The 14,526-nt window shown below is 45.6% G+C and overlaps 4 protein-coding genes across 4 annotated transcripts; 3 read left to right on the top strand and 1 right to left on the bottom strand.

The window, feature by feature from the left end:
* Positions 1-231: 231 nt before the first annotated feature.
* On the bottom strand, positions 232-1,917 carry EAE97_007247 (uncharacterized protein; the record flags this gene model as incomplete). The annotated part of the gene is made up of 2 exons (XM_038877761.1): positions 232-1,830; positions 1,894-1,917. 2 exons carry the CDS (start codon positions 1,915-1,917, stop codon positions 232-234), a joined length of 1,623 nt encoding a protein of 540 aa, XP_038731246.1.
* A 1,320-nt stretch (positions 1,918-3,237) lies between these two features.
* Positions 3,238-7,482, top strand: EAE97_007246 (uncharacterized protein; the record flags this gene model as incomplete). The annotated part of the gene is made up of 3 exons (XM_038877760.1): positions 3,238-3,662; positions 4,121-6,741; positions 6,797-7,482. The coding sequence occupies 3 exons, from the start codon at positions 3,238-3,240 to the stop codon at positions 7,480-7,482; spliced, it is 3,732 nt and encodes a 1,243-aa protein (XP_038731245.1).
* A 3,074-nt stretch (positions 7,483-10,556) lies between these two features.
* Positions 10,557-12,383, top strand: EAE97_007245 (uncharacterized protein; the record flags this gene model as incomplete). Its single annotated transcript, XM_038877759.1, has 1 exon — positions 10,557-12,383. One exon carries the CDS (start codon positions 10,557-10,559, stop codon positions 12,381-12,383), a length of 1,827 nt encoding a protein of 608 aa, XP_038731244.1.
* A 727-nt stretch (positions 12,384-13,110) lies between these two features.
* EAE97_007244 (uncharacterized protein) lies at positions 13,111-14,305 on the top strand (the record flags this gene model as incomplete). The annotated part of the gene is made up of 3 exons (XM_038877758.1): positions 13,111-13,392; positions 13,572-13,781; positions 13,874-14,305. The coding sequence occupies 3 exons, from the start codon at positions 13,111-13,113 to the stop codon at positions 14,303-14,305; spliced, it is 924 nt and encodes a 307-aa protein (XP_038731243.1).
* Positions 14,306-14,526: the final 221 nt, after the last annotated feature.

The raw sequence follows: 14,526 nt of genomic DNA, 5'->3' as shown, positions 1-14,526 counted from the left end.
GAATAGGATAAACTCGTCTGTGTCTGCGTAGATGGTGTATGATAGATGATGAGATGAATTGATGCTAGAGATCTTGAAAGACACACCTTTCACCGTTTCCCTTCTACCTTTTTACCAGTTTACCTCTCAAGTCGGGATAGCTGGTGGCACTTTACGATCTTCAACGCTTGATATTGAATCAAAGCAGGTCCAGAGTATATTGCAGCATGTTGTTAAAATGCGTTTCGCCACCTATCCCGCCATGAATCTTCCTCCGCCTGCTTCCCTCGTATCCTTTCCTACCGGTTTATTTGCGCCATTTCCTGCTTTCACACTTCCATCCTTCGATTCTACATCTTTCACACTCAATTCCTTATCCCTTCTACCCCTTGCCCCAGCCTTCAATGCATCGAACTTTTCCCTATACCTCAAAAGCGTCTCTCGACACCTCTGATTATCGCGGAATAGTCTTTGATTTTCTTTATTGATGACCTTCACTTGCTCTTCAAGCTCCATTACTTTCCTAGCCATTTCATCGTTTGATTTGCCGCCAGGACTCCTATCGTCAGGTCGCATTAGTCGAATACTTTCTTGCAATGCCATACCATTATTCTGCGCTGACATTTCGAAAGCATGAAGTCGTTGGCTGAGTTTGTCGATACATTTTTTAAGACTTTTGTTTTCGAGATCTAGTTCTTCGATTCGAATATCTGTTTCCTTACCCGCTATACGACGATTTGTTTTCGACTTGCTGGGTGAATTAGGCATGGGCGTTTCGCGAGCATCGACAAAATCATCCTCATCGTTTGGGTCGGGGAAAAGTTGCGGATCTATTCCATGCATGGACGCTGCCAAACGACGTTGTTCTTTCTTTTCAAAGGAGAGAATTTGCGCGTATGATACCATGCCGCCTGTGGTGGGAACTACGTAGAAGGAATCATTGCCCGGATGACCATCACGAGCAGATGCACGAAGAGCGGCCTTGGATATGTATTTGGTGAGATCAGGCTCCTCCGTGGGTAATCTTTCTCTGCTTCGGGGTCTGATTTTGCGAGTGATTGTAGGTGATGTTTCTGGTGACTTTGCAGACGGTTCAGGCTCTGAGAATAGAGGCAGGCCAGCAAAGGCTAATGGGGCTGATAACTTATAAACAACACTATTGAAGGCACTGTAGAACTTCGAGAATCCGTCATCTTGGGCAGTTGCAGGAGATGATTTTGGCTCAGCGACCGCAGATGTTCTTGATGTAGAAGTTTGAGCATCTGCTTTCGTTTGAGTATGTTGAGGGGGTACCCAACTCGGCTTCAATGTGGCATGCTCTGGAATGGATGCAACATTTGGCTTTTTACTGCCTTCTCGACGTCCGTCAAGAGTACCTGGCGCCTGTAAAGCTGATATACTTGGTGAGAGTAGCTGACGACTATGACTTGAGCGTATGCCTCTTGCAGAAGCTAGATTACTGGCGATTGACGAAGATAATTCACGCGGAGGGAGGCGCCTGGGAGTTTGCGAGCCTGAGGTATTTCGTGTGCGAGGGTCAAGGTCTGATTTAGAAGAGCGTAATTCTGCTACTGCCGCAGATGTCGATACTGGTTTCTCCGTGGCAGCTTTTACTTCTGCTTCGTTCGCGTTCGGGATCGGAGTTACGGGGTGTTCAGTGGGGTATCGAAGGAGTTCTGAGAGTCGCTGATGATGTTGTTCTAAAAGTCTCAAAGTCCTCGAAGCTTCTGCGCTTCCTGTCCCAGATGCAGCCTTTGCAAATTCTCCCGCAGCTAAAGCATGTTCATTTATTGCGACAGTTGTATCTGAACTATGCGTCGCGAGTACTGCAGCGCGAGCATGATCATGGGCCTATATTGGCTATCAGTCAGAGGTGATCATGACGTTGTGGACGTAAGATGGAAATATCTATACCAACGCCAATGAGGAAGCCTCCATAGTTATCAAGGATTCAAATTTGTGTAAGTGATATAGGAAATTCCTATTCAAGAGATCGTGATCAAGTCAAGATAGATTCAAATATTGTTTGTGTGTATATGGACGTTTGGAGAATGAGAAGGGATAAGGCCGGATGCTATTGTCGGATAGGGATAGATTAGGCTGTCTGGGGTAGTCGGCATTGCTTATCTTTCAACATGACTCGGCTAGTTCTCCGTAGACAGGAAATACTACTGCAGACCTCGAACACTCTCCCCTATTGAAAATGTAGATGTAAACTCTAGATCATTTACAGATGTGGCGAAACATTCGTCTACTCAAGAAGCTCGTGTAGTCAGGCAGGTAGATATGCAGATAGTTAGATAGAAGTAATGAGCTCGTAGTGGCCATTTTCAGGTGTTCGATGCCTATTATTGGGTACCTAAAGGACAGAGGGATTCAAAGCATCTTGTAGAACGGTACGTGCTAGATACCACCTGCACCTATTCATGCAAAGTCTGCAGCGACTGAGATTTACCTACCTGGCGAGCCTGGGAGATACTTTATGGTGAATTTGAGGTCCAAATAGCCTTGATGGTCAATCGAATTAGCCTCAAATCTCCAACCGGGCGGCCGTAACTTTCTTTCTCTTGCATAACTTGCATTCTCGGCTACCAATGACGTGAGAAAGAGACTGAATTCACAAGGAAAGCTCGTGTTGAGTAAGTAAGTACCTGGGTAGGCAGGGGCAAGCAAGGTAGTTACCAAGTTAGGTAGATTAATGAACTTTCTGGATGTAACTCCATCAATCAAGTACTGTGGGTAGGTAGGAAGGAATGATGATGAGAATCACACAGTCTTTGAAAGTTTGTTGGAATTTAACCTCTTTTGTTTGGTTTGCGTGCATTTAGACAATTGTACTATTCCATACCGTATGAACTTCAATTCAAATCAAGCATTATACCTATAGACGCGTCATATCGTCAGGTTTTTCGAATTGAGAAGTACAATACCAATACCTACTTTTATGAACGATCTTTACTTCATCCTACAATCAAGTCTCATTCCAGTCGAGCCGGTTGTGACTTCACTCCTCATCATACCTTCTTATCTTGGATCCGCTTCATGGACCTAGAACTTTGAATCTACTCACATATTCCAACCTCCGAATCTACCGTACCACTTACTCCGTACCTAATATTCGCATATCGCACAATAGACCTTACATTGCATATCAATATCTCCGTCTCGAGAAGGTTGTCTTTCGACCGCGATCCCTTCCTTCGTACATGGGAGATCCCAATTACTCCATCTTACAGATTTCTGGACGATACCCCCGCCATGGACGACATTCCCACATCGCCAACTGCCTCCGAATCGTCCAAATCGACGGGCATCTTTTCGAAATCGCGAAATGGAAGGAGGCATAGAAATTCAACGTCACATTCAGTAAGGAGCGGCGCAAGTGATGCGTCGCATGGCTTCCGCGCCTCATTAGAGCAAGTGATAGATAAAATCAAGAAAGATTCGGATTCCGAGGAGGAAAGCCATGCGTCGAATAGCCTCAAGAAATTCGTGCCAAAAGGATTCGAAAAGAGAAAGAAGCGATTGCAACGAGAGGAGGCAGAACAACGTTTGGCAGAAGAAGTAGCTCGCGGGAAATATATTGCTGAGCGAGGGACTCTGGAGAATGATATCAGAAATCCCATCAACAGAAACCCTTCTGGTGGAAGTAGTTTGTTAACATATGATTCGGAAACGGAATCGTAAGTGCCCACTCCTTCCATAGGTGTTCGGATTTGATTGATTGCTTGCTTGCTCTCCTTTTTCTTTTATTATTTCATTTCCCTATTCTCCCCTCACCGACAATTGTCTGTCAATTCCGCGCGGTTATTTCAAGGTTTGGGGATTACAATGAGACATGGTTTAAAAAGCGAAAAAAGTTTGGGGGACCCATTAGGGGTATCTCAGGCGTCACAACCACAACATTGCAGGCTTATTGCCCATTATCATCGTCAATCTTGCATACAGCACAGTTGTACTCTAAAATCACAACATCGACATCGCATTGCCACCGAGTCGCTTGATTTGCGATTTCTATCCCAATTTGACCCATCTCGCACTACATTCACCTATTTATAGCATCCATCTTTGCTTTGACATGTGGAGAACTGATCTTAGCTTTGAGAAATTAAGTTTCTAATTCAAATTGCTGCTTTGATAGGGCCACCGAAACACCTCCACCATTGACTACGCACCCTTCGCACACTGGGTATCTCACTTCTTCGTCCCCACTCATACATACTTCAACAATTCCACAAATCGGACCCTTACTTTCTCACTCAGAAGGAGAACCATTCGCAGATTCTACAGACAGTCTGGCTACCTCCGAGTCAGCTTCCAAAAGCCTTACCCAAAACCTTCGGGCTCCCACCGACGGATCTCAAAGGCGGTCATCATCACCAGTTGGCAGACTCAAAGACGTTTTCAAACCAAGACGCGGGTCAAGCACAAACACAAGTCCAGAACGCAAGACTGGAGGGGGCGGGGCTGATCAATCACTGAATACTAAGGACGGTGGGGCTGATTCCAGGCGGGGGAGTCTCATAAATGTGAAAGTTGGTTCAATCTTTTCTGATAAACAGTTCCCCCCCGGTAAGTCTCGATCTACAACATCATCTCCTGAAAGGCCACAAATCGAAAAGGGCAAACTCACCACCATCGATACAACCCCACGTCCTCAGACTCCACCATCTGCGAACAGGCCGGCCCCTGTTATTGTTAATACACCTCCAACACCTACAGACACAAGATCACCGCAATTTACTTCTGTCACTAGCCCAGAGTCCCCTACCAGGTTCGCTGCAAATGTTTTAGTCTCTCCTTCGGGAAATATGATATCACATCGACGAATCCGATCAGGTTCTGCTTCGGGAGTCCCAAGTAAATTATCGAACATCCAATCTGCGCCGCTGACACCCACACCAGAGAACGGAGCAATTACACCAGCACAAAGTCAAACTGGATTTTTCTCCACGGTTTTTTCTGCTGCTCAGAACGCTGCAAATACATTGAGCAACAGTATCACAAACACGTCTGTCCCAGGAGGGACGAGAAGTAAGAGTGGTGCGCACGCAATACCAGGTATACAGGAGATTGAGAGTCCGGAAGTCGAAGCATTGGGAGAGAAGACAGATACAGAAAATCTTATGGAAGAAAAGGAGCCAGCCGTTAAGACATTGGGCATGGGAGATCTTAGTCTGAGCCAATTCGGTATTTCAGAAGAAGGAAGTACTCCAACAATGCCGAAGTATCCAGACGAGGTTCGCGGAAGGTCTGATCCCGCTAGGGATGATCACTTTTTCGCGAATCGTTCTGCCACTGCCCCAAACATGTTGACTGGAGAAAATCTCGAAACGGTCGCTGCACCTCAACTTGACGACTTACATACTCTTGCACGTCCACGCTCTGTCTACGAACCAAGCGCGAATGGAGATCGAACTCCTCCAAATGGAAGTGTTTTTGAAGGGAAATCTGGTATCCAACGTAGCGGCAGTATCCGAAGCGGCATTAATCACAGGAAAAGGGGCAGCTCCGCAGCAACTGGTACAACAATCGGAGCAGCAATTGCTGCAGCTAATTCATCCATCGGAAGCCCAGGTTCCGCGGCCCCCAAAATCACAGGTTTTGCAGTGGCAAGCAAGAAGAGAAACAAGGATTTTCACGCGCTTTTCAGAAGCGTACCCGATGATGACTATCTTATCGAAGATTATAGCTGCGCTTTGCAAAGAGAGATTCTTGCCCATGGTCGATTATACGTCTCCGAAGGTCACTTGTGTTTCAGTAGCAATATCTTTGGTTGGGTAACAACATTGGTTATGAGCTTCGACGAGATCATTTCAGTGGAAAAGAGAAGCACAGCACTGCTATTCAAAAACGGTTTGATGATTTCAACACTACATGCGAAGAATGTTTTCGCTAGTTTTACAAGTCGTGATTCGACGTATGATCTCATAGTCGGCATTTGGAAGATCGGCCACCCAAATTTAAGAAGCTCGTTGAATGGAGTTACACTTGAAGGCACCGGCGGGGATAAGACTGTAAAGGATGATGGCACTGTTCCTATTTCTCGTCCAGGTAGTATCTCACAGTCCTCGGATGACAGCGAAGGTAGCGGGGAAGTTTACGATGAAGATGAAGACGACGAAGACGGTATGAGCTTCACGCAAGCAGATGGTAGCGTCGTGGGTAGTGAAGCCGGTGAGAAGGTTGTCAGTAGAAAGGCGTCCGCTGCTGTTGTGACCAATGGGGCTGGGGTCGAAGGAGGTAAACAAACTAGTCCAACAGCCGCAGTGGACTTTCCTGGTCCAACTACACATGCCCCAACAACTTGTTCCGATGGTGACACACATTATGCGAAGATACTCGCAGATGAAGTCATTCCTGCTCCTCTAGGGAAGGTTTATAGTCTCATGTTTGGACCCGCATCCATAACTTGGATGCGAGATTGGCTCACTAATGAACAAAAATGTCTCGAGCTCACTTACGAAGAGAACGCTAAAATCCCCTTGTCTCTGGAGAACAAGATTCGAAATTACACCTATATCAAGCCTTTGAATGGCGCGATTGGTCCGAAGCAAACCAAATGTGTCTCTACAGAGACTCTGGACGCTATGGATCTTGAGAAGGCAGTTTCCGTAACGGTATCGACAGTAACTCCAGATGTACCTAGCGGAAACGTTTTCAGCACCAAGACTAGGTATTGTCTTTCATGGTCAGAAGGCAACGGTACTCGATTGCAAGTCAACTGTGCAATTGAGTGGACGGGTAAGAGTTGGCTGAAAAGTAAGTACAATGCTATCTTCCCACATATTGTATTGTCATACTGATTTGAAAACAGCCCCAATTGAAAAGGGCGCGAATGATGGTCAAGTGCAATACACAAAAGATGTCATAGCTGCACTCAAAGCGGCTGTCAGTACCAAACGCTCTGGAGCACCAGGCGCTCCTGGTAAAGGCAAAAAGAAGGGTCGCAAAGGCTCGAGGGCAAACAATCTTAGCAAAGTTACCGATGGCGCTTCTGAGACTAAACCAGAAGCAACTAACTGGGGTCTCCTTGAGCCCGTTCGTGGTATATTCGAGCCTATTCTCGATATCGTCAAACCATTGATGACAGGGAATATACTCTATGGACTTCTCGTCGGACTTCTAGTAGCAAGTTGGTTCCGTTTCGGATTGCCTATTGGGGGTGGCGGGAATAGAGATGTGGGAATGAGCTATCTAGGTACTCCGGAGAGAATCGCAGCATATGAAGAGATTTGGAGAAGAGAGGAAAGCGAACTTTGGTTGTGGTTAGAGGAAAGGGCGGGAATGGATAGATTACGAGAAGTTGGGAGAATGCCCATGGAGAGGTTGGATATAGAGGACAGGTTGAGGAGCGAAAGGATGGATGAGACAGAGGTAGAAGATGCAATTAGGATTACGGAGGAAAAGTTATTGGTTTTGAAAGATGTGGTGGGCAAGAAGAGGGACAAGTCGAAGAGGGTACAACCTCAGGAGCAGGAGACTTCAGCTAGTGCGGCTTAGGGCTCTGGCAGATGGGTGGACGGTCAAGGATCTAGACGAACAGGGAGGCAAATGGTGTATGCCAAATAGCGTGTTATACCATATCTACAGCGTAAAAGCTCTACTCAGTACAACACTTCACACAGATATCTCTGTTGTGTATTTTCTTTTTTGGGGTTCATTTTCATATGTTTGGGAGGCTGAGTCATGGTGGTTGTACATCATTGGTGTTTGGGCATATATGGAGAAGTACCAGGAGAGCATATGGAGAAGGGCATCAGAGGACTGGCATATCTGCTATAGCGTTTCTTTAATCTCTTGTGACTTTTTATTACATTTTTGGGATCGGGAATAACATATTGTGAAGATTTAGCGGTTCGTTGTTAGATATCAAATCTTTTATCGTTGTTGTTGGTAGCTAGGCTAGTTACGGGGAGGATTAGGAGGGGGTCGGGAGGAGGGAAAAGGAAAATACAGACAGTAGAGAGCGGAAACGGAAACATATGGAAATACATGGACATATCAAATTTGATGTCAAAATTGATTGGAATATTTGGTTGTACACTTTGATGTGATGAGATGTGATATGATTGTTTTTTATGTGGTTAGACTAGTCTGTGGGAGAACGGGTACCTGAATATGTCTCACAAAGTGTGTGGAAGAGGGAGAAATTGATCTGGTAATCTGATGGGATCTAAGGTAGTTATCCGGGGTTTGATCTGGGTAGAGGTGTTATGTTTATAGATGGAGAGGAGGGAAGAGGGAATTATAGGATTTCTGGATGAAATAGGAAGGTAGTTTAGGATGTTGGGTTGGATTTGTATCTGATGCTCCAGTGGTATGGAACATTATTCTATTGTTTCTATATTGTCTTGATAGGTAGTTACTGCAAGGTTGTCGTAGAGTGGATGCGTGTAGCGATGCTGATATCATATCTGGTAGTATATATAGCCTTCTCTTCAAGCAGAGACAGGTTCTTTACATGATATTGAGTATTATATGACATAGATGAGTATCAATATCAAATCTACATCTACATCTACATCTACATCTACATCGTACCCCCAAGACCCACTTTTTATCAGAGTGGGTGGGGACAGCGGAACCAATCCCTAAACCCCTTGAACCATGCAGCTCATGCTATGCTACAATGCCAGCACAGCACTAAAAGCTCCCGTCCCAAAACCAAGTTTCATGGGAGGACCTTTCACGTCGAGTAAAGTAAGCTTTTTCCTTTCTTTTTGCGACAGAATTCCATAATTTTTCCTCTAAAGTTCTTCAACGCCATCATATATATATATTTCTTTTCCAACCTCCTTGAATCACGCCTAGATTTTCATCCGGAATTGCCGATACCTTTCATTATCCGAAAAAAAAGGTCTAGTTTCAAAATAAAACGACGATTTCCCTTCTGGACGTCAAGGGAGAATCTATCCTGTCTTGCTTCTGAATGTCTTGGTTTGACAGAATGATGTTATGATTCAGAGCTTATTACTTTGAAGTATCGAATCGAGTTACAGAGCTCTATGTCATGATTGATATCTAGTGCCTCAGATCAGATCCGACTGTATCAATGATATCCGATATCCTAATTGGTAATTGAGATTGACTACATCAATTGAATCACACAGCAACAACATCACATACACCGTCTCCTTCAAATGTGATTGATATACATATCACATCACATTTTCAGTCCTTTCAACCAAACCAAACCAACCCAACCCAAACCAGTATTCCACCAAATCATCGAGTTGCGTTGCGTTGCGTTGCGCATTGACGGATACCCACATCTTCTCCATACATGTGTACCAGTACAAAGTACTCGATTCTTCACTACTCACTCACCTACGGGAACGGTACTTCCTTTAACCGCCCTCGAAACGAAATTTGCAATTGAGTCAATCATTGTGCGAGCATGATATCTTCAAGTCCATCGATACATTCTCTGACTTCTCCTCTCTTTTCTCGCCAATTTCCATCAATTCCTTCATTGTCCAGAACTCATAATTCATTTTGCGCTTCAAGAGCTCTCATCCTCAAAATACCGAGGGAGAAAATATCCTTGCAATCAAGCTTATTATAATCTTGGGGATCTGTGTGCGAATACCTACCTACCTACCTACTACGTAATAAGCTGTCCAGCTTTCCAAATTCACTCTCGATATCAACATCGACAAGTAAAGAAGACCAATTCTTTGCATTTCAGAACAAACCAAAGGATCTGGTTTCTTGTATTCTTATTAGCTCTATTGTTTTGGCTTGGTTGTTGAAGTGCTTTGATTCAACGTGCCCAGCCTTCCTCTTTTTAACCTCTCTCGTTTAAAAATAGCCCACCATTTGTCCAACCTCTTAATATCTTATTCACACCGAAAAACCACCTTCTATCGTCTTTCGACTCTTGAAATTCACTTTTCTGTCTTTCACTTTTGGTCGTCGCCTTCAAATCCCGGGAGGTACTTTGTCTCCATCCCCAACTCGAGCTTCTTTCCAAACGACAACCTCAACAACCAACAACTTACAACAAAAACAACATCATCAATAAATTTAGCATCAGTCCTCACACTTTCTCCTTCTATTCTCTAATCTTATTAGCTTCTCTTTATTTTTACACACAAGCAACGTTTCTCTACTTTATCCCATTTCGGGCATTCTATTGAACAGCGTTCACCTTGTTTTCCTCTCACCCAAATTCAAGAAATCCAGCAGAGCTGACGCTCCCACCCATCCCCATATCTAACGACCGTCACGATACCCACGAACTTAACACACCAAACCCCGAACAGCGCCAGCAGCGAAGAACACTGCGAAGAACTCACATTGAAGCAGCTTCAGCTGGAATCTCTCCCTTGCCTCGAATCAAATTCGCCCATCGACAATCAAGTGAAGGCGACTTCACTCATGACATCGCAGACGATCCCCATACTGAACCTCACCCATTAAGTCCCTCTCCGGAAGCGGAAAAAAGTCCCGCCTATCCTCCACGTATCGATAAGCACACTGCGAGTGCCATCCTTTACACCCTTGAAGAAGCGTTACGCCAACCCAATCAATTCACTCCAGATTATATTGAAGAAAACGCTTCAATGTCAGATATGTTAGGAGGAGCCACGAGCTCGGCTAGCAATGGCGCTAGACCTGTAGCCTCTGGTTCGCCCCACATTCGTGGTCCAAGAGATATTATGAGAGATAGACAAGCTCGCGAAGCTCGAAAAGCATCTGAAGCGTCGGAACAAAAAGCCCGAGTCGCCGAACAAAAAAGAAATGAGGAAGAATTAATGCGTCAAGCTGAGAGAAGAGCAGCTGCTGGCGCTGCAGCACAAAGACTCGAAGAGCAAGGACAACCACGAATTTCGAGTAATTCCCAAAGAATAGATCGAAGAGCCGCAGATCGAGCAACAAGTGGCGGAGAAAGTATCAGACCAGTCGATCAACCAATGCAAAGACGTGGAACAACATCAAGAACTCCTACAGGTCCTGAAATTGCACCACTCAGATTACCAATGGCGCAACCAAAACCCGCCGAGACTGGTGCAAGTCAACCAAATTTAGCTACTGGAGCCGGTCCAGCTCAACCACCGCCTTTGACCGTTCCAAGCCGTGATGGCCCAACTCGATCATCGTTTCCGCATGCATTCGAGCGCTGGGAGACTCTCTCTGCACATTGGGAGGGACTCACAAGTTTCTGGCTGCGCAGACTTGAAGAAAATTCCTCGGAAATTAATCGCGATCCATTGTCACAGCAGTTGTCCCGACAAAACACTGATTTATCAGCTGCTGGCGCAAATCTCTTCCATGCTGTTGTCGAATTACAACGTTTACGAGCTTCCTCTGAGCGCAAATTTCAGAGGTGGTTTTTTGAGACAAGAGAACAGGAGGAACGTGCGACAGAGAACTTGGCAGTTATGGCAAAACAATTGGAGGATGAGCGTAATTCCAGAGCTCAAGCTATTCAGGACGCCGTTGAGGCATCCAGGCGCAAAGATCATTCTGATAAAGTAATATCTGAGTTGAAGAGAGAGTTGGAGATTGCTAGAAGTGAGGCTCGTAGAGCATGGGACGAACTTGGTCGTCGTGAGACGGAGGAACGCGAACGAACAATCTCTTTGCGAGAAGGTCAGCCAACCTTGTTGGGTGGAGTCCAGGTTGTTCCAATGATCCAGGGTGTACCAAGTCGTCATGGAAGCACAGCTGCTCGAGATCTTCCTCCAACAAGACAAGGAGGTCCTTCTGATTCTGGAAGCGGGAGCGGAAGTGCGCGCACAGGAGGTCGATTCGCAGATCCTGAGAGCCCAGCTGGATCGAATGAAGCTTACCAACAATATCAGCGCTCTCAACGTGCAGAACCAGCTGATCCATTCATTGACAATGTTCGTCAACGTCGAGGAGCTGCTACAACATCCGCCCCATCGTCATCTCAAGCACCAGCCGTACAACCTGCCTCCCCAAGTGCTTACTACCAACAACCTGAAGGTCGTCCAAGTACTCAGGCCGGCAGGACCGAAGGACAGTATGATGGATCGAACAGTGATGAGGAATATGAGGTTGATGAGCAAGGAAGATACGTTCTTGACGCTGCTGGGAACAGAATTCCATACTCAAATGACGATTCTGATGATGATACGGCTGAGTATGAGCACAGTCCTCGCCAACACCGCCAAGGTCGTGCTCCAGTTACTGGACCCCCAATCCCAATGGCTGGCGTTGAGTACGGACAAGGTCCCACAAGCAGCACAGCCGGTAATCCAACTTCTGCCCCCGCTGCCTCAGTCGATTACACAGGATCAGGATATGGTGCAGGTGGCTCAGGTGCAGGCTGGGAGTCCTTTCCTCGTCATCATCATCCAACTCGTCTCAGTGATGTTTTGGAAGAAGATGAGAGAAGCCGTACTAGTGCTAGCCAAGTCAGCCGACGCGAATAGACGATGTATAATGACCATATCATTATGATTTTTCAGTGGGTCTCCACCGAATATTTGTCATCACATCATCGTTGGTTCGATTTGCTGGATTTTTCGTTTTTGGATTTATCTGCACGAGATGAATCGGTTCATTGAGATAATAAAATCCCTAGAAAGGGTACTCCGTAGGGGTACTTACTTCGTGGGAATGGCGTCCTATTTTTGATTTATTTCTGTTCACATTCCTATCTAATAGAATATCCCAGGAAAGAACAGAATGGATTAGTTCCCTGGGAAATGCATATGCATGGAACTGGCGTTGCAAAGGAGTTTTGGTACATTAATTTGAGCGAAGAAGGAGCATATTCGAATCGACGCATCAAGCAAGAGAAAGGGAGGGCCCTTTTAATGTACCTCTGTAAGATAGAGGAAGAAGCTGCATATAGTATTTACTAGGAGTTGCAAGAGCAGTAGAGATAGTTAATATTGAAAGAAAACTTAATAATGTGACTAAAATCCGTTGAAATGTGATCTGATGCTTGTAGCGAGGGGGGTTGATCTGAGGAATTTAATCTAAATGACGCCGCTTTGACCAAAATAATTCATCTTGGTGGAGATCGGGATCAGACTAAAGCGGCGTCCCAAAGGTGGGCTAATTGATCTGAAGCTCCAAATTTCAAGCAAGCATCATCAGTTCATATTCGCTTCCCTTCTCCCCGAAGCTTTCTACATTGTAACTACAGCAATCATGTCAAACGCTATATTACCCACGAGTCGCAACATGCTCTCTACGATCTCGAGGACGGGTTCGAAGAATGCGCAAACTTTCGGGCTTCAATGCCAACGATTATCTACAATTTGCGCTTCGAGACTTCCGAGGGGCGTACACAATAAAGCTTGTTTGAGCGGAGTGAAGGGATTCAATAGGTCTGCGAGTGTGGGGATGAAGAGCATGGGATTGGGTGAGGAGAGTGCCGGGAGGAGGGGGTATAAGACGGTGCAGGAACAGAGGTCGAGATATAAATCTGGGGTAGGGAATTTGTTTCGTTTTTTCTGGCTGGCTGGCTGGCTGGCTGGATGGGATTTTAGAAAGGGTGTGAATAGAGGCCTGAGACTGCTTCTGCATAAGAACAATGATGCTTCTATTGAATCCTATTCAGAATGTGTTCTTGAGGAAGAATGATCGCTAACGTATTATACCTGGAACAGCCTTTTTCGTGGACAGCAGGAGTCCTCTTTCTTGGAGCCGGCGCGGGGCTGATCTTCTATTTTCGATATGAAAAAGCGAGGATGGAGAGGAAGAGGATAGCGGAAGCTGCAAAGGGTGTAGGGAGACCAAAGGTTGGCGGACCGTTTGAATTGCTCGATCATAAGGGAGGCAAATTTAGTAGCGAGGATATGAAGGGAAAATATAGTTTGGTAGGTTTAAATCTTTGTACTGCGCAATTGGAGGCACGCAAATGAAGTACGGGATAGAAGGAGAACAATGCTGATATAATGAATTCGAATAGGTCTACTTCGGCTTTACCCACTGCCCAGATATCTGTCCCGAGGAACTCGACAAAATGGCTCAAATGATCGATCTCATCAACAATTCTCCCACGCGCACCTCCTCTACCCCCGCTCTCCTCCCTATCTTCATCACCTGCGACCCCGCACGCGATACCCCCGCCGTGCTCGCCACGTATCTTGCGGAGTTCCATCCTAGCATCATCGGGCTCACAGGCACGTGGGAACAGATTAAGGATATCTGTAAGAAATATCGGGTTTACTTTTCGACGCCCGAGGGCGTGCAGAAGGGCCAGGATTATTTGGTCGATCATAGTATTTATTTTTACTTGATGGATCCAGAGGGGGATTTTGTAGAGGCGATTGGCAGACAGCATAGTCCGGAGCAGGCGGCGAGGATTATTCAGGAACATGTGGGGGATTGGAAGAGGTGAGGTGTGGCGTGGTGAGGTGAGGTAGTAAGTTGGTTCTATGTAGGAATGGAATGATGGGGAGAATTGTGTTACTATTAGATGGTTGGGCTTTAGAGGCCGTGTATAGGTATGAATATTTAGCCACGAGTGTAGGGAATAATGAAAAAGCGAACGCAGCTCTGTATATGTATCTGCATGATCTGATACCTCTACTAGAAAGTCATGAATGGATATTGCTCTTT

Source organism: Botrytis byssoidea (assembly GCF_014898295.1).
Source record: "Botrytis byssoidea strain MUCL 94 chromosome Unknown BBYS_014, whole genome shotgun sequence".
Classification (NCBI taxonomy): domain Eukaryota; kingdom Fungi; phylum Ascomycota; class Leotiomycetes; order Helotiales; family Sclerotiniaceae; genus Botrytis; species Botrytis byssoidea.
This window is presented reverse-complemented; position numbering and strand designations above follow the sequence as displayed.